The 19,740-nt window shown below is 35.0% G+C and overlaps 1 protein-coding gene across 2 annotated transcripts; it reads right to left on the bottom strand.

Moving 5' to 3' along the window:
• Window positions 1-2,329: 2,329 nt before the first annotated feature.
• On the bottom strand, window positions 2,330-6,614 carry LOC126921462 (vitamin K-dependent gamma-carboxylase). 2 transcript variants are annotated; one of them, XM_050733111.1, is made up of 11 exons: window positions 6,458-6,590; window positions 6,257-6,379; window positions 5,875-6,111; window positions 5,426-5,747; window positions 4,993-5,175; window positions 4,708-4,871; window positions 4,238-4,623; window positions 3,948-4,148; window positions 3,545-3,783; window positions 3,102-3,416; window positions 2,330-2,884 (listed from the first exon to the last, which is right to left on the bottom strand). In XM_050733111.1, the coding sequence occupies exons 3-11, from the start codon at window positions 6,098-6,100 to the stop codon at window positions 2,725-2,727; spliced, it is 2,196 nt and encodes a 731-aa protein (XP_050589068.1). In that variant the 5' UTR covers window positions 6,101-6,111; window positions 6,257-6,379; window positions 6,458-6,590; the 3' UTR covers window positions 2,330-2,724. The 2 variants fall into 2 exon arrangements, with proteins under 2 accessions (XP_050589068.1, XP_050589067.1); XM_050733110.1 differs by lacking the exon at window positions 6,257-6,379 and having other exon boundaries at window positions 5,875-6,110; window positions 6,458-6,614.
• Between the last annotated feature and the right edge of the window lie 13,126 nt (window positions 6,615-19,740).

The raw sequence follows: 19,740 nt of genomic DNA, 5'->3' as shown, positions 1-19,740 counted from the left end.
GGTCTCCGTACGATCGTATACCAGCGACTGACAATCGACAGCTGTTTCCTCCGCCACGTATCGAGATAAGCAAGTTTCTAAACAGGTATAGGTATAGCGACATTACGTATGTCGATACCGATGTCCACTTTGTGATAATGATAATCTCAGCTGATTTACTTATATGTTTAAGTGTCCTCGTGTTCTAAATAGTATATTGTTATGCTATAAGTTTATAATTCTTTCGACAATTTTATATTATTTAGTGTTATTTCCTGTTCTTTTATCAAAAACGTTTTCAGATTTTTTCATAACAGATTTCTTAATTTTAGTTTTTTTTTTTTTTTGTTATAGAGTTCTATTTCATCGAAACTGAATATTAACTGAACAGATTTTTGGATTTAGTAGAACTTAAAATTTATTTGCAACTCGTTCAACACTTATCTAGAATTTTTATATGGAAGGGAACACATCAGTACTTAATTACCGATCTCCATCGATGTTACTTCTATCTGCATATTTGTTTTTAAACGATATGTGTCTGCAAGTAAATGGTTTTTGAGTGTTCATAAAATCAAGATTTACAATTGAGAAATTAGAAATTTATTTGAAAATCTATATTGCAAAGTAAACTATATTGACAAAAGTATTAAAAGAGCTGTGAATGTAAAAATACACTTTTCCATCGAGCTCTTCGATTAAAAAATTATTATTACAACAAACGTGATTGATGACACAATGTTGAAAATATTTTTGTAAAAGGAACAGGTGGCAGCATATTCTACATTGTACAACAACAATAATGTCATTATTTGTCGGCCACGGGGCAATACGAAACAGTTGGTACATCACTGAAATAATTATCAGATCTATCGAATGCATTTACTTACAACTTATCAGATGAGAAAGCTTATTACAATGTTACGAGATATCAAATTTATGCGCTTAACGTAGGCGTATGTACGGTTTACAAGCATTATGTCGCGAAGAGAAAAGAGATGGTTTGATTGCGTACATTTCGTGGCAGTGAAAACACACGAACGAATTGTTTTAATTCACGTTGTTATCTGTTATCTTGTTGAGAATCGGTTGAGCAATACTGGCACTCGCTGTAAAACGTTTGGTTGCCGAAGTTCTTGGCACCGATTGCGAGGAAAATAGTTCTGTAGACTTCTTGAATGTAAAAAAAAAAAGAAGAAAAAAACGAAACATTCGCCGATTGTTCCGATTTTAGAAGCCGTTTTTCTTTTAAAATTCAATCTTCGCTTATCATTATATATAAATTAGAGCGGCTGACGAAAATATTTGAACTCTTATCATAGGAAACTTTTGTACCAATATTGTACGTATTATATAAAACATTTTGAAATTTCATTAGCACCGTAATTAGACACGACTATCGTGATTACATTGGTCAAACTTGGAATCAATTTGAAAATATATATAGAAATTGCGAGATATTTACTGTCAAAATATATCAAGTAAAAAGTCAGTATACAGCACGTACAATATACAGCTTGAACGAATTAAGTATCGAAAATAATTATAATGAATATTGAGGCTTACTAATACAATTCATAATCGACTGTTTAAATACTATTATGATGTCATATAAACAAATACTTGTTCTAAGCATCTTGTAGCGTCCATCTACATTTCCAGATTCGTTTCAAACTTTACCAATACGATTATGACAGTCTCGTTACAGTGCTAACAACATTTTTAAGTGTTTCGTATAACACGCATAATATATTCTCAAAATGTCTCTAAATGTTTTGTGAGCCCCTAAATATCCAACCACACGTCGAATATTTTTCTTATTATTAAATAGAATGGGATGCGATTTCTTTCTTTCCTTTCTCTTTTATTTAAGATCTTAGATCAAAAAAATCGTGTTTTCTCGAATTTCGTCGATTTTTACAACGATCACCGAATCGACGAATAATCGAAGCAGGTTATCGACCATTTATTTCAGTGACGTTTTGCGCATAGACCGAGACAGGAAAGATCTGTCTTGAGCGTATTATTAGAAGCACGATGAATTGTTTTTACAAGGGCATAGACGAGTTGACATAGTTACGATTACGACGTCTTCTACTTCGTCGATTATCTTTTTATTAGGAACTAATAATAGACGCTCTTAGCTCTAAAACTCGCCACGGTGGCAATTATTCGCCATTATCTTCCAAACAAAAGCGAAAATGTTAATCGGAAAAAATACGAAAATACGGTTTTAATCACGATCACCTTCCTCCGTGCACTTTTGATTCTTCCATTATTTATATATTACATACAGTCGCAGAGACAAAAATAAATAGACGGGTAGACTGGGAGTAAATACCAATGAAGCTTAATTGTTATATACTTGAATTTTATTTATTCTATATCCTTATAGTACATATAGGTTATTTAGTAGATAATTGAAAATAATAATAATATTCTGATGTAAAAAAGTTGCATTTAACGAAACTTCATTGATACATGTTTCCACTTGTCCACTTATTTTTATAATAACTGATAGTCAATAATAAATTCTCTTTGGACATTTATACTACTTTATCTCCTGAATTGAATTAACGCTATCTACTGAGAATCGATATCACAATTTTACCCGAAGTCAGGTAAAACAATAAACTGTTCATCAGTCCTGATTTATTTCTAAAAAATTAGTCGCTTAGAAACGAAAATCAACATTCGATTAATTTCGTAGTGTGTTCGGACGACTTTGAATCGCAAATATTTATATTATTCATTGACTTGTACTCGTCGCACCATGGGAACGTTGTACACTAAATGGAAAAATGAGTTTGCTATATGATACAATGCTCTTATCCAGGCGTCGACCTTGTATCTAATTTCCTTCGTGATTGGGAAAGCTTCTCTTGATTCTTCGAGCTCCATTATACTGCAAAGAAACAAATCTTAGTTAAATTTATTCTGTTAATTTGCACATGCTTCATACCTGCTATATTCCATTCAACTATACTATAACTTATAACACCTTCAACTAACTAGACTCAAAGATGACACAGATATTCGACATAAGTTATCGTGGGTGTAACCAGCAATTAAACAACTATGTCTACAAAGTATTTATAAAGATTTACAAAATTATTACATACCCATCTGTTCCTGGTTCCTCTTTATTTCGATTAGTACAGGTGTACATGTAGCAAGCTGGGTAAGGGCTCGTTGTCGTTACTTTATGAAATTGGCCTGTTTGTATTTGAATCGATGATCCTTTCGAGACCACGATATCGTATCTCTGTTCCTCGTCGCTATATGTTATTTCACCTTCGAGGACAGTCAGTGTGACGTTGGTGAAGTTCTTAGAGATATAATTGTCTAGATACATGCCTGGGAAATCCGCGACAAAAAGAACATCGGTATCGTTGGACCAAGTGTAAACGTGTTGTTGAATTTCTTCCAACTTGTATCTGAATAGGAAATACAGCAATAAATATCATAATTTTTTTATTTATATAAAAATACTCATTCGTTGAAAACGTTATTTACTAGGGTAGTTTAATTCATAAATCATTAGATAAATCAACTGTGTTTATACCTGTACGAATTATATTGTGAAAGAAGGGGCATTAAGAAAGAAATAGGCTGAAAGGGGTGCCAATTTACTGTTAGCATATCAACATTTGGATCAAACATCCTCTGTTGGAATCTTCCGTTTAGCGAACACCACACGTCGATGTAGATGCTTAAATTCGATGACAGACGCGACCATTTCGGTTTTCTGTCACGTTGGAAGTCACTCTCAAAAACCTGATTTTCTTGTTTAATTAAATTATCCTATAAATATTATATTACTCCTTACAGCATAAATTGTATGTGAAACTTGCTGATCGTACGCGTCGTTATAGATGTGAATCTTTCTTTTCTTATTTACTAAGAATTCACATTCTCAAACATTACATAATTCGATGATACGGGTGTATCGATAAGATAACACTTACTCTTAAACAGGAAGCGTATTGTATGACCATATCGCCGTGTTTCTCCCATCGATTGGTTTGCACCCATGCTTTAGGATCCAAATAACGATCCTCGTTACTGACGTTATCGTGAATCTTAATTACGACTAGTACAGTATCCCAAACGTGCACCATCATGTCCCAAGAATATCCGTACATTCCTGGTACCCAGTTATTGTAACCCTAATAATAATGAAAAAAGGAAAGAATTATTGAATGTCAAAAAATTGATGTATACTGTTCGTGTAATCAGGAACATATTATTAGTGTACCTTCGTGATAAAATGAGAGTATGGTAAGAAAAACTGCAAGAATACATGGAATAGTAATAGAGAAACTACGAACTTTTGCTTCTTTGTCACTCTAGTCGATTTGCTGCTGATTCCTTTGATATGTTTACAAGTAATTGTAGAGCTTATCGAGTTTGTACCTTCTTGGTTTCCATCATCGATCGATGATCCGTTGCCAGTTTCATCATTTATTTCATCGTACGATTCGTTTATTCGCTCCATCACAATTTTCTTATAGTTTCTTGTCTCTTGACTTTTCTTAGAAAATGGACGAGCATAATTACGTTTGATGAAACTTCCGAGCCTTCGAGGCCAATTTGGATTGCAAAACAGAGGCATCGTTGCAAGGCACACTAATGGAAACATTCCTGAGAATAAACACTGAAATTAATAATGCACGTAGAATTTTGTTTACCTTGGGATAAAATTGTTACCGAAACGAAATTACTCACCGATACTGAATAATCGAGAGTTCATTAAGTGGAAAGCTGTACAAAAGATCATTGCAGGAATTCGAGTTTTATCAAACAGCATCCAAAATCCAACCGTGAGGTCAAAGATAAATCCAAACCAGTGAACTATGAAAAAATCAGTTTGCTTGGTAGTCAAAAATAATCTGAAATGGTGCAATACTATTTTATCGACTGGTAAAATTCTATCGGCTGTCTACCTCTGATAAGAGTATAGTTTTCATGTATTTTCGAATTTAGATACGTTCGGTTCTTAATTATACCTACTTGAACGGACTGAAGACCCAATGCTGCGATAAATTCATCATGGCGTAACCTGATAGCCATTCTGCGCCAGATTTTTTCAATCCAGCTAAGAAATATAGTGCAAAAAATTGAAATTTTAGAATGAAATAGTTCCATAATGGTGCGGTTTTCTCGGTAACTTTCATTTTAGTAGCATCCAATGCACTGAAAGTGAACACTTCGTCAATTTCTAGCATTAAATAATTAGTAAACATAGAACTGCCCAAGTTGTACAGATTTATAAATTAAACATTTTATAAAGAAAATCAGGAAAAATTGCAGAGAAAACGAGAAGAAAAATTTGCATTTACTGTTTAGGCCATTAAATTGATATTTTTTAGTATTAAATTAATATCTGCAATGATTCTGATTCATATCAGTCAATTTTCTCATTCAGATTTTCTTTCAAACTTACAAGTACTTGTTAGCCTCCGTACCCCAGAAGAGAATAGCAACGATCCCATAAAGATACGTATGATTGTTCCAGTAACTTTTATCTAAGAGGAAGATGTACCAATATGGAATCACGAAACAGGCACAAGCTACTTTGAATCGCGAACCCAGCATAATTCCAAAAGCACCTATCCACATTATTGCATAAATTAATATCATCCATGGCAGTGAGGGAGCTTTCATTCCGTGAATTAATGGGAAATGACACTCCATAGGATCTCCCCATTTTATGTCTATATCTGCTAATCCTCGTTCTTCTACCACGTCCAATATCATGCATAGTCCTAGACAATGTTATTTAAGTAAAAATAAAATTAAGTATAAATTTGTATTACCTCTTATGTTTTATGTTAACAAATAGATTGCCCATCTATTTTTTTAACCATTATATTGTATCCTAAAATAACTAACCAAAAAGTGCTCTGACAACTCCTAAACTAGCTGGATCAGTTGGTCGATACAAAAGCGTTGTGAATCTTTCGAAAGACGAAAGATCGTCCAATTTGAATCCACATAGTCTTTCGAACTTATCTTCGATAGTACGTGCTGAGAGTTTCTGTTTACCATCTTTCTTACATTCACTTTCAGTTTCTGAACAGGGTTGGGAAGTTGCTAATTGTCTGCTTTTCCTCCACATAACTATTGAACTGAAAATAAAAATACTAAGCTTTACATTACAAAAGCTTTACATGAATTTTACATAACACAAACATATTCTTTAAACACCAGAATTACTTCTTTTCAACCACTCTTTTTGACATTATCACCTACAATACGAGAACATGAACGTAACAATCAATCAATAAAAAATATTAAAGAATTGATCCGCAAAATCCCATCGAGGCGAGTCGAAACGCAATGAAGTTCGCTGAACTTTAACTTCAAACTTTGAATCTGAACAGAAAAGAGACTGAAACTGATAAGAGATCAAATGAAAGCAAATATATCGCGAACCGATGTGAAGAATAAAGCGAAAGTATTCGATTTAACTTACCGAGGAGCGGCGTGTTTAAGCCAGAGTAGATGAAACCGGTCCGATGACGATGTATCGAAGGTTGCTGGACTTCTGCGCGTCGCAACTGCAGGACTAGTCACTGAAGAAGAAATTCCGGAGGCTGAGAGAGAGCAGGAGCACCGTCGCCAGGCAACGTGCTCGATTATTGACCCGCGCCCGCGCAATAATAATATATATTATCGGGCATTCTTGTGCATTGTGCTCAGGTTTAACGATGCACACTATCGGTCGATATTTAAAAAATGCATCGTCATCTGTTTCTGCTTCGTGTGTAATCGAAAGAAAACGAAATTTGCTTCAGTATATTTTGTAAAGTGGATGGATGCCTAAGTAAAGTGACGATTGTTCGCTTCGATGATTTTATTGGACTAAATTTATCGATCGATTTTTTTACGACAATGTTCACGACAATGTTCCAAAATTTTATATAATAGACGGGTTCCATAATCGGCATAAGTTTCAGATATTGGGAAGTTTAATATGGAAGATACTAGAGTGCTCCGAATTAATTTATGGAGTTTTCTCAGGTTTATACGATTGAGCAAAGTTATCGTATTTTCTAAAATACTGTGAAACGTAAAGAAAGTTTGTGAAAGCCAGGAGAACGTTTCATAGCAATTGGAACGTTGGTTAACTGGTTGAATTATACGTTGCGCCGTTACACTCGTTTAAAAATAAATTATCGACATCCGCTTATCTCCGCCATTGTCAGTACACTATGTAATTATATAACAAGGTCTGACAAATTTACGTATATTCTTATTGCGTGACTAGCGTTAGAGAGCAATAGTGTGTTTTCTATTTTTTAATATTTACTTTTATTATTGTAATAGATATAAAGAAATAATTCTATAATAAATAATGTTTGCAAAGGTAACTAACATTATCTTTCAGTATATATGTTTCAGTACATATGATGAAAGATACGATATATCTGACTTACAAATAATAACCTATCTTCATCATCGATAAAGATACAAGAGGGGTGCGAGAATATTAGATTCTCAAAGATAGACTATTATATCCAAAATCCTTACTTTTCATCAAGAAGGTCCTATGGGATCTCGCTACGCTCTCACTATTAATCCGAATCGTTTCCATCACAACGCATCGCTTAACCCTTTCCTTTCATCAAATTGATGAATCAGTAACACATTTATTCATTTATTTCATGAACCTATCGAATCTAACTTGCATGAAAAATTGTCGTTGCATCTTAGAAATACTTCTCGTATTCGAAATGGTTTTATAGTCTAAAAATAAATGCAGTTTTAAGTCACGTACGTAGAGGAATAGTATAACGGTATACGATTCGTATTAGAGAACAACGATTACGCAGTTTTTGAATGAGGCAACGAAGTCTTTTTGGTCTCGCAGCTGGGGTGTTTCTAATGAATGGACGTAACTTCGCGTTCAAAATCCCCAACGGCCGTTTTAAAGCCGTAAAACAAAGGACTGATTTATTTCAGCACGCCCCTCAATCTGTCTCCGTGGACCACTTTTGATTAGTGCTGCCTCTTCAAGGTTTAAGGCTCCAAAACTACCATTTCATAATGGATCTCGGTCCCTCTTGTATTCCTCGATACGTCTTAGAGACAAAAACGCCAAATGTAGTTATATACATCTACAACACGTTCTAATACATTAAAAATAAAAATTCAATATCAGCTGGATACAAATTTAAAACGCTTTATCTAACAGAGTTAAAAATATCTAAAGAGTCTTGATCTTTTACACACATACGAAATCACTGGTTTCTCTTTTCTTTTACTTTTTCTATCTTTTCTATCAAAGTAGTTTTGTTACCGTCACGAGTCACTTCAAACATTTATTTATACTTCTGAACAAAGTACTGTACGACTCAGGCAGGAAGGTATTTTACATTCAAGTATGTATAAGTGAAAGAAGAAATGCAAAGCTTTTTCGCCTGAGATTTTGATTTTTGGAAAGAATTAAGTTTGAAATGAACACTTCGACACATTGTCGATAGCAATATTGAACGTGTTTCCTTGAAATTTACGAATTTGTATTCTCGATTTTTCTCAGTAGATAACCAATTGGAAAAAACCTTTTTCCTTCATTTTCAATTTCTTTCTACACGTATAACGATCTCTTGCGCGAATATAAAACCTATAATAGGACATTCAATATTCATCAAATGTACTACCATAAAAAAGAACACCTCTTCTTCGATTCTCCATTGGAAAATGGAACGCGATGGGACACGTGAGCGAGGAAATTAACGCCGCTATTTGCTCACGGGCACACATAAGAACCCCATCAACCCCCGCGCAATATTTGCCGAACTTATTTGTTCAGGAATATGAATCAGTCCACCTGGAAACGGCCAAAATGAGGGACGGAGAAAGAAGAAGTCGGACGAAGAGGAGAAGAGGCGAAAGGAGATCCGCGATTGTCGTACGTATTTGCCCGGCTATTTATCACGGTTTATTATTTCCTATTGTCGATGGAGTCACGCATTGTTGGCGGACGAGGAGGGCCGCGGCGAATTTCTAAAACCGTGTCCGATCGAATTTGCATATATCGCCCGGGATGCGTGTCTGGCGTCCGATTACAGGCCCTATTAATTGCGGTTCCGCATTGTTCTCCGCGATAACGTACCCTGATATCAAGTTCTAGCCCTCGTTCACTCCTCCTTCTTCCCCTTGACTTCATTTTTTCAGCTTGCTTTCGATTGTCGACTTAGTTAAGAATGACGCTTTTCATTTTGACGTGACGTTCATTTACGAAGAAATTAACACTTTGAAATTCTGATCGTGATAGATTAACAAGTATGAAAAGATAAAATTCCTTTTTAGAGCTTTCAGTTTGCCTTTAGTTGTTAGACATTTAATGGTGCAATTTGTGATTTTTATTCGACGTTGTTCTCTCCTGAAGAAATTCATAGGTTGTAATTTTGATCGTGACAGATTTGAGAAGAGTGTGAATGAAGGAAGTTTCTTTTTTGAGTTGTTCAGCTTAGCCTTAGTGGTTAAATATTCGAGGGTGTAACTTTTAATTTCTATTGAACCACGTTCTTTCATGAAGAAGTCAATATGCTGTGAAAGATTTTAGAGGTGAAAGGAATATTGTTCCTTCTTTGAGTTTTCATTCTTATCGAACAATGTTGCTGTTAATGATACTGATACTTGTCAAAAGCAACATAGTTGTCATTTATGTAACAAACTGAAGGGAATGAAAGGTTTGTACGGTTCACTATAGTAGCCACGTTATTCTCAAAATTTCGATAAAAAGTGTAATCCTCACTGCATTAGACGGATGCATATTCATGTGAAGAGTAGAAGAATCGAAGGATGTTGCGGACAACTCTTTATGCATGAAGGAACAATAGCGTGGATGTAGCGCGTATCCGATATTATGTAACTCATATTCATTGTGTTCAAGAGTTTCTTTATGCAATAAAAATATATTACGTAAGAAAGAATTATTCCAATAAATTCAATCACTTGTTTCCATCAATATCGTAATTGCAGAAACTTTAAAGAAAATTGTCATGTCTAAAATTTCTTTCATGTAAATTTCGAGAACATATAATCTACACTTTATACATTTTTTTGAAATTGAAATTTCAAATTATGTACATTGGTGATCTAAGAGCGAACATTTCCCCAAAAGTAAGTTCCCCATAAAGAATTCCACTAGTAACGATTTTTGCGCGGCAAGTCTAAATAGCAAAAGGGGAGGAGGGATGGATGAAGTGGGCAAAAAAAATCCGGCATAAAATTAACAGTATACAGCTTGCAGAATGCAGTTTGTTGCTCGCCAGCAATATTTCACGATGGCCTCTCCCGTGAAGAGAGAGAGAGGGTTCGTTCTCGAGGGGGGTGTTTAACAATGGAACCCTTTACCCAGCCCCTAGCGCCCAGCCAACATCCATACATCATCATTCATACTGAAAAAAAACCTGGGGGCACCTATAGCAGCCTACAGTGGAGGGGCCTTCGAAATTTCAAAGTACCCAGTACGCATCAAGTACTTTCTAATGCTACGCTGGATTTTTCGTTTGCCTTGTTCAGGAAGCTTCAGTTGCACCTTTAATAGTAACAAGTTTCATACTTGTCCCTGTGAATGGTTTAATTTTGCAATAATACTGACTTAGATATTCATAAGGATACGTTAAAAAAATTTAGGATATTGTATGAATGAACGAAGCAAGTTTAAGTAAACTAAATAGAATATATAGAGTTTTTTATTTCTATACATTTAATACTTTTAGTACACTTCATGTTAAAATTGAAAAGAAACAAATAAATTGCAACTGGAAATAAAAATTAAATTTTTACTTCTTATGTCTCTACAACAAGCCGTAACTTAACGAAAACAAAGAAGAGGAAAAGTAAATTAAAATCAACAATAGCGTCCAAACAAACCCATGAAGTTCTTAGGATTATTTGATTCCTAAAAACTGGCTGACACCCTTTAAAAATACTACCACGCCTAGGAACGCCAAAAGGGGTTGCACCGGTAGTAAACAGTGACGTGCGAAACTGTCGCGCAGGGTAAGGAAAAAAATGGATATCCAAAGAAAGGCGTAAAACCATTTTTCTCTTTATGGACCACCCTTTGCCCCTATCGAGAAAATATTCGCCATCCTCTGGGAATAAAAGGTACCTAGAGAAACTTTATGAAATATATTTTCCAATCCGTTGTTTAATCTTGTGCTGGAAATTTAATAGTTAACGCAATTAAAAATTAATGTCGTTTACTTGAGGAATTCCTCAATGATACTGAGTAACATTAAAAAATTTTCAATTGCTTTATGCAATAATAGAAAATGTTTAGTTATTTTAGGTATTTATATCAATGTATATTATATTATTATATTCATATTAGATAAGCACGGGTTTCTCGATTCTAAATTCTTAATTATTTTCGGCTAACACTACACACTTTTCGATTTCTTTTGAGGAAATGTTTTGAACGAATGACAGTTAGCAAACGAAGATCCATTCTAGATCAAAACCCATCGATCAGTAACGATCGTAGGACAGCGGAGCACGAAAGAATCGAAAAAGAAGACAGAATGAGAAGCGTAATCCGCTTTTCGAAAAGTGGCAACCCCTTCGACGAACTGTGCGTCGGTCGTGTCACAGCACGGGTGACTGATTGTAAAACCATGGAGTAACCCGCAAAGGGTTGCTGGGTCGGGGTAAGAGGGAGACGGACAGTTTAAAATTGAGCTTCGTAATCGACGTGTAATCCTCTAAAGCCGTGACAGCCCGAAGATAATGGAGCACCGATCGTCGATGGGTGGCTAGTTTGTTTTCCATGGCGGTCGCTTCTTAAGCGTTTTCAATGTTCACGAAACCTGATGGGGATACTAAACACATTTGTTGGCCGATTGATTTATGGAGTAAATGTGAATTCGTTGTTTAGATTAATATTTATTTTATTACAAAATTTTAGTAATAAAGTATTGTCGACATATGACACAATAAGTAGACATTTGTATATTGTAGAATAAATGCTACCGCATAGATTAGAAGTATTAAATAAAGTAGGATTACATTGTGTAGATTATAATATGGATTGCAAACTTTAAAATTTATGCCATCCGAATTTAAAACATACAGTAAACGTTGTGTAATTAATAAAAATCAGACCAGTCTTCCAGAAACAAACTCATTTCTTCCTGCAGCTGGTCAAGAAACGATTGTAAAAGAATACACGCTTTTTTTCGCTTTCCTAAAAAAAAACAGACAATCCTGGAGCAAGTGTTTCGTGAACGAAATTCGGTACAAAAAAAGCACTAAAAACGTTCCCCGTGAAAATCCTCTTTTTGTTACTTGCATAACTAGAAAACGTGCACGAGGTTTAACCGTCTTTTTCTTTTTTAAGTTTGCTGTAAAATCCATGTGGGGTGCTGGATGGAATTAAAACTATTAGAAGCTCATTAGCATTTCTCGTTTCGATAGTTTATGATCTCGAAAGAGGGCTGACTGATACTCGCATCATCACATGCGAACGATTTTCATTTTTGCGAGGCGTTCATCCGGAAAGACGATTCTGGGGTGACAAAACGCAAGGGATACAGGTACCGGTGCGTGTTCGACTGGGTGTCCATCATGTTGTCACTCGTATGATTCATTTTCTACGCCTTGAAACATGCCTAGAATTGAAGAGTTCGTTGAAATAAGGCGATAGCTGGAATATTTAAATTCTATTTATTGGAAGAGAAATAAAGCTAAAATTTCCAAAAGTGTAAAAGTTTATCATTAGGAAAATATTATTTAACTATGAATTTATAGTACGTTTCGAAAGCCGACTTAATTTTGAACTGGTTTCCTGTATTTACAGAGGGGTGCTTACTTATTGCAGTAGCCTCTTTAATTTTCATAAATACAATACTCGTCGAGAATAGATATCACGTATGTAAGTAGATTTCTATGGATTTAAGAAAGCATGGTTCAAAAATAGAACGAGGGGAAGGAAAGTCTATGCTTTATTTGATTAGAGTTTGACAGCCAATCGAGATTCCATAAAACTTTGATGCAGTTCGTTAGAATTATTTTCATTGATCTGTTACATTGGAAGACCGTAGCTGATCGATCTGCGAATCACATACCAGTTTCTAGGGAATACCCTGCTGAGAGATTCTTTTGTTCGAATAGTTGGCGAAGAACCATCCTCTCTTGTCCCTAGGGAATCTTCGAGTATTATATTCTACGTTTCCCTCCTAGGAACGATCATTATCTCTTTAGAAACCAAGCGATACGATGCGAGTCGAGTAATCTGAACGTTATCTCTTTTATTAATAGAAAAGGAATCAACTGAATCTTTCGTAAGATTAGAAAGAATGTTGCAGTATATCTGTAGCTTAAACAAACTTTAATAAAGATTAATTCTTTCTCTATTTGTTACGAGTTATTAAAAGCAGCTTTGTGTTCAATTTTATTTCTTTCTCGTTCAATCAAGAAATGAAAATCAATAAACAATCGAAATATGAGTTGTTCAGAAGCCATATTGATCAATACCATAAATTAGAAAGTACAAAATTATGATGATGTTACGAACCGTTTCTTTACATTTGTCTTTGATTGTTTATGTCATATTTTTACGATGTATTTCATAGCAGTAAGTCATTTGTTTTGTGAGAATTGAATATTAATCGTGTATTTACGTAATGAAACTAAGAAATTGATAAAAAGTGGAGTTGATAAATTCGTCTTCCAAGAGGCTCATACGTACATAGTTTGATTCTGTGTTGGAGAAGCTAAAAGATACGACAGTACTTTTAACGAGTTCCCCTAAAAATAATTTCCCTCTGTCTGTTTATTTGTGTACACTGGCTCGACAGACTTGCCACCCTCTACTTTAACCGTACAATCGTTCCGATGTAACGTTCATAGAAGGTCAATGGCGCGTGCAGCCTTTTTTTTATCCTCGATATTATTTTACCACAAATGGCAACTGTACTACTTTTGCCCAGCCGCCGGGCCAAACCGGTCCACTTCGTTTTTAAGTACCTAGACCCGCTTAGTAGACATCTGCGATAATTTCTGTGTACGAACCGTTTCTAACATAGCCATACTATTTTTCATCCTTCTTCTTTTTTCACCTCTTGCATCCCACAATCATTGTTTACCTTTTAACAAGATCATTTATCTTATAAATTAACTGAACACATGACATACCTATCTTGGTTAGTTTATCCTGATTACTTCCCATAATCTCTTCAATTGAAAAACAACTAACTAAACTTCCTTTTTTATAAATATCCTATTCTAAAAATATCAAAGAATTGACCAACATAGACGAATGCAACTCAAGGAATCGAAACAGTGGCCATGCAAAGTTAACAAATCCGTTGTCACGACAGCAATTCTGTCGATGTTCCATTAGATAAGAGAGACAATAGAGTGATAGTCAGAGTGCAAACATAATGGTAATGGCTCTCGGTAACCAGGAACTCGAACGGGAGATTAAAATCTGCCGTTGTACGCCGACTGTGTTTATGGTGGCCGCACATACAAGAGGTCTGGTGTTAACGTCAAAAGGCGTTATTCGCTTCAACTGGCTCACCTGGTATATACCGGCAGGAAGGTATCTGATTATTCGATCCAGACGAGATTCGGAGCAGTTTCTAATGTGGCCTTTTTGTTTCTCTTTCGATCTACCTCAATGTATCCTTTTGAAACCCTGAAACCCTGGCGATTACAAAAGTTTGCAATTGTCAAGGCGATTTTATAAGGAAACAACTGGTTAATTTTAATTTCTAATGGCATGATGGGTATTTTAATAGTAATTTAATACTATTTTTAATTTTTAGTTAGAATATTATTATATTTAGAAAGAGAATATTTTTAATGAGTTATTCCATAAAAAAAATGGCTCTTTCTGAAAGCCAAATCTATCATAATGAAAGTTGTTACTGTCGGAGTTCTATAAAATCGAAATAGAAAACTTGACAGAAACGGAATTTAAGGGGAAAATCATTATTGATCAATTGTCAATATATAACATTTCGAAAGAATCCTTTGCAAATAAATTATATTTATTTTTCTGTAAGCTATTCAGATCGCCCATGAAACGATGACGAATTTCTTTCGTTATGAAGTTTCCATAAATAAAGCTTGTCACGTACAAATCGAATCAACGTTCATGAAAAAAAAAATTGTGTCCACGTAGCAAATATGATGCCGCATCAAAGGAACGAAGAATAAAATGTTTCTAGATGAGCGTAGAATTACACACGAAGTGGAGCATTCAGGGCTATCGTGTTATCGATCGTCTCCCTTGATCAAATTCTTCCCTTTGATGTTGCTGGGGTGCATCGAGTGGCCTGGATCCAAGATAATGCAGTTTATTGTCGGTCGAAGGGCATGAATTCGTTTGTAGCAACATGCGAGATTCGTTATCTCGAGCGGATTTCAGCGCGGGTGTGCACGATCACCCCAAATTGAGCTCCATAAATAGTAGTTTTTTTGTTCTATCGCGATTTTATTGCTGTTATCACCGAGATAATTACTCTTAGATTTAATACCTTTATGTCTTGTAAGAGATAACAGACAATTGAGGTACTCAGAAACCAAACTGTTTCATTCCTTGAAAATGTCCCGATCCTAATATTATATGATTAGTGTTTAACTTCTCAGAAATCAAACGATTCATCTCGACGATGTTTACTAAAGTTCGACTTTTATATATTTTTATAATGCACAAACTCCTTTATTTTGTTCCGTGATAATTTTATCATTTCTATTGTCACAAAGAAACTATGTTTAATCCTTCAAAAATCAAACGATTAATATCAATAAAGTTGATCAATTTAGCTAATAAATGGATTAATTGTAATAAAAAACTCAGTTCTGTTTTATCGTATTTTCATTGTTTTCATTAATGTATAGAGTATGTGTGTTTACTGGCTTATATCGTGTACACAAACGTTCAAGCGTATAAAGTACACAACCCCTTTGATTTCTGGCTGTCCACTGGTTCGTTGGCATCAAATAATTTTATTTCTCCGTTGCGCGCGTCTTAATTGAAACCCTCCGTAAACTGCCACGAGCACTTCACGTGGGTCAAACATTTACCGACATGTAAGCCAGGTTAAACATCCTCAGGCGCTTCTTATGCGCGTTCGTTTTATTTCTTCTCGATATTATCGTTGTACTTAGTTCTCAGTATTCACACAAATATGCACACAATAGCAGAAGCAGGTCAAATACGAAGATCACAAGGGAAGGATATAAGTCATGTATTTCGTATTTTATAGGGAAAAAAATTTTTAATTCGAAATACGTCAATTAATCTCGTTAAAATTTAATTCAATTTTAAAATATTATATCTTTGCAGCTATGTTATATTAAAATATTTTCTTTTAGCCGCACATAAATATTATACGCAGATTTTTGTAAAATTCTACAGATTCATACCGTCAAAAACATTCGTCACGTACCTTTCTCTATTGCATCCCCATGTTCCATGTTTTCAAAAAATCTCCATGTTCTATATTTTCAGAGAATCTTCATAATCGTTATATGATAACTTTCAAAATATTATATGCTAGCAAATTTGGTTTAGTTAAGGATATTCTACTAAGATGCTTAAATATTCAAGTCACGCGGTACATAATAAATTCGATGCATCAAAACGAATCTAGCGTTACTAGCATAGCACGTGCTGCGGAAAGATTCGCACGCGTTGAAGGCACGTGTTGGAGCAGGGTGCAAGCATTCGAATTAGCGAAGAATTTCTCACTGGTCGGGAACCGCCTTTTATATCTCAATTACGCTTATATTTCCACATCGTTCCATTGACACGTGTCATAGCTTAAAACCATAGCCATGATAGATTCGTCAGTGTTCAGTCTGGGATTAACAAACAGAGTGATTACATCCTTTCAAGTTAACAATATCGAAGAAACATATAATTTCAATCATGTATAAAATTATCATTAAATATCTTCAAAACTGTTGTACGTTATAAAATAATAATAATACACTTACTCTTATTATAATATTAATAGCGCTAGAGGTATGTTAAATTTTCAGAATTTTAAATTTGTGAAAAATTTTAATTAAAAGAAATTAAATAATTTGTAAACTATAGTATGTTATAGTTAAAATAATAATAATTTACTAACATTATTATAATATTAATAGTATCGCTAATATTGAATAGAATTTAAATGTAAAGATAGAGGTTTATAATCGGTCTTCAAACTTGATTCGAATAAACTGGGATTCCCTTGTCAGTGGGAAACCAGCTATGATATCTCAATTACGCATAACTTTTACACGATGGTAGGTGAACACGTGCACCCCGGTGTGAAGTTTCCCGCTATCAATTTCTCAGCAGTGCTACCCAGTGATAAATGCACGTGGCTGTGGCATTTAGTCGCATCTCGGTCTTCCTGATCACGTGCCGACCAGAACGTACACGTGACCGTTATTACACACCACGTTAATTCGCGATATCCTACAAATTGAGGGAAGAAGATCAATTGGTGGTTTCAACAAAACAATCTTCTATCTTTGTATCAATGAAATTATAATGTTATTATTATGAATTATAATGTTTAATACTTCTTTTCAAAGTGTATTTTTGTTTTGCAATATTTGCATCTATTCAAATGTACCATCTATAGATCTTAGAATTTTCATTATTTCTTTTATCATAAACTCTATGTGCTTACTAATATTCTTTTTTATCAAAATATATTATTCTGCAGACTTAACAAGAAGTGGGTATATGCACGTCCATGTGCACGCTTTTTCAGAACCTTTCAAGGAGCACTCAAGACGACACGCGTCACTTTAAACACAAATGACAGAATTACCATTCTGTCGTTATTATTCTTCCGCCTTTTTTTACCGAGGTGTTATCTGTGAATAATCCGTCCTCGAATCAACGACTACGACGAGCAAAATGCGCACGTGTCGGCGTGCAAGAGGGATGCGTTTTGAGTCGCGTGGCCGGCACGTGGCGATAACTCGAAACGCTAAAGTGCGGATAAGGTTGATTGGCTGGAAAGGACCGTCAACTGGGGTTGGGCGTGATATGATACCCTCGGATGCTTCGTGGTTTGTTTAATTCGAAGGAAGTTTGAGTTTGACCTAATAATTGGTAAGGATAAAATCTAAATAAATTTGAAAGCCATGGAAAACGAAATGGTTAGAGTTTATTGTGAAATAGAATGAAGCTTTTATTCTCTAATTCTTAATAATTTTAGAAACGATTTATGGAAGACAAAATTTACTATAATTTCTTATGAAATATCATGGAGCTTTTATTATACAATTCTTAATCATTTTTATCTCAACGATATTCTTAAATTACGAATTTTTACAAATTCTAGGAATTCAAAAGGATTAAGAGGCTTTATCAGTCAGCATTCAGAGATCTCAATTTAGGGAACAAGAATAGCTCCCATAATCCAGAAATTTTATGACATTTCACGAAGAGAAATTCGGGGGTGCTGTCCTCGTTAGTATCGTTAAATACCTTGAAATTACACAAGCGGTGGTCCATAAAGGTAGCACGTACCCCAAAGTCACGTTTTTCGTTGCATTAAAATTGATTCGCCACACTAGTCGCGACTAACCACGCTATTCTGACTTCCCTTGTTCATCCCTCGTTCTCGTTACCGCCGGAAGACATACATGCCCGATCGCTACAGTTGTAACACTATCGACCAGAAAATCATTTTCCGGGTTGTTTTTTATGTTTACCCTGCGGAAGCAAGCTTTTAAAAATATCCTTCGACTTATTAAACTTCCAATCGTTTCCGGACGCGGTAAAAAAGCTGCCAGGTGCGAGATCTCTTTTTGCGTTCGTTCCACTTCTGCGTCGATAATTCACTTGAATTCCGAGATACATCAAACTACTATTAATTTTTGGAATTCATCTGCTTCAATTTTTAGAAGGTTTTTTCTGATTACACTTGCATTTTTATGTACGGATAATTTTTCATGCGTGTTTAAAACTTTTCTAGTAATCTCATATATATAGATTTTTAATTTTCTACGTACGACTTTTTATGTATTATTTATTCTTCTTTATAAGTAGAGGTTTCTACGTAATTGTAAAGCTTTCAAAATTCCTGAAATATAAGATATAAGATATTTTATAGTTTTCCAACCGATGATTCACGATTTCAAATCTTAAGTTACTAACAAATGTATCAATTTTGTAATGTATCAAAATTTATTAAAATCTCTAATATCAACAACTACTGCTTAGCATTCTCATCGCCATTTTCACACGAACTTCTACGTTCTCACACACCGCCACTTTCGGTAATTTCATATTTTTCCATAAAATTTTTCGGGACCACCCCGCATTGGAGGCCACACTGAAATCCTGGTGAAGCGTGTGCCCATTTCACGGTCGTTTCTTGCGGTATGCTACCCTTGAGGAACCAGTCGGCGTCTTTGAAATTCACCACTTCGCGGCAAACATCACAGGCAAACCGCGAACGACGGATTTTCGCGCTTTTGACTCTTCAAGAATATTACTTTTAGCCGATTTTTACGATTTTCCCCCAATTTTTCAATCATAAACAAGACGTCATAGTAACCAAACCGCATATATCGATTCTTTTCGATTTCAAACTATTCTTTGATCCATCGTGCGAGAGATGTATTCTGAGCGTGAGATTCTCGAGAGTGAACTTCCTAATTCCATTTCATAGAGTTAGTTTTTTACAACGAATTTTGAGTAGAGAGAGCCGCTCGCGTCCGGATAACGGAATTTCGTTGAATGGGCACCCAAGGGAAACAGGAAATCGCGGTTGGGAT

This window comes from Bombus affinis, chromosome 10 (assembly GCF_024516045.1).
Source record: "Bombus affinis isolate iyBomAffi1 chromosome 10, iyBomAffi1.2, whole genome shotgun sequence".
NCBI classification, from domain to species: Eukaryota; Metazoa; Arthropoda; class Insecta; order Hymenoptera; family Apidae; genus Bombus; species Bombus affinis.
This window is presented reverse-complemented; position numbering and strand designations above follow the sequence as displayed.

Coding starts and splice junctions, on each gene's coding strand:
- LOC126921462 (XM_050733110.1), bottom strand. CDS start 6,100: ATGTGGAGGAAAAGCAGACAATTAGCAACTTCCCAACCCTGTTCAGAA. Junction 4,872..4,992: donor TGGGTCTTCAGTCCGTTCAA/GTAGGTATAATT, acceptor GCACCATTTCAG/ATTATTTTTGACTACCAAGC. Junction 3,784..3,947: donor AATACGCTTCCTGTTTAAGA/GTAAGTGTTATC, acceptor TAATATTTATAG/GATAATTTAATTAAACAAGA.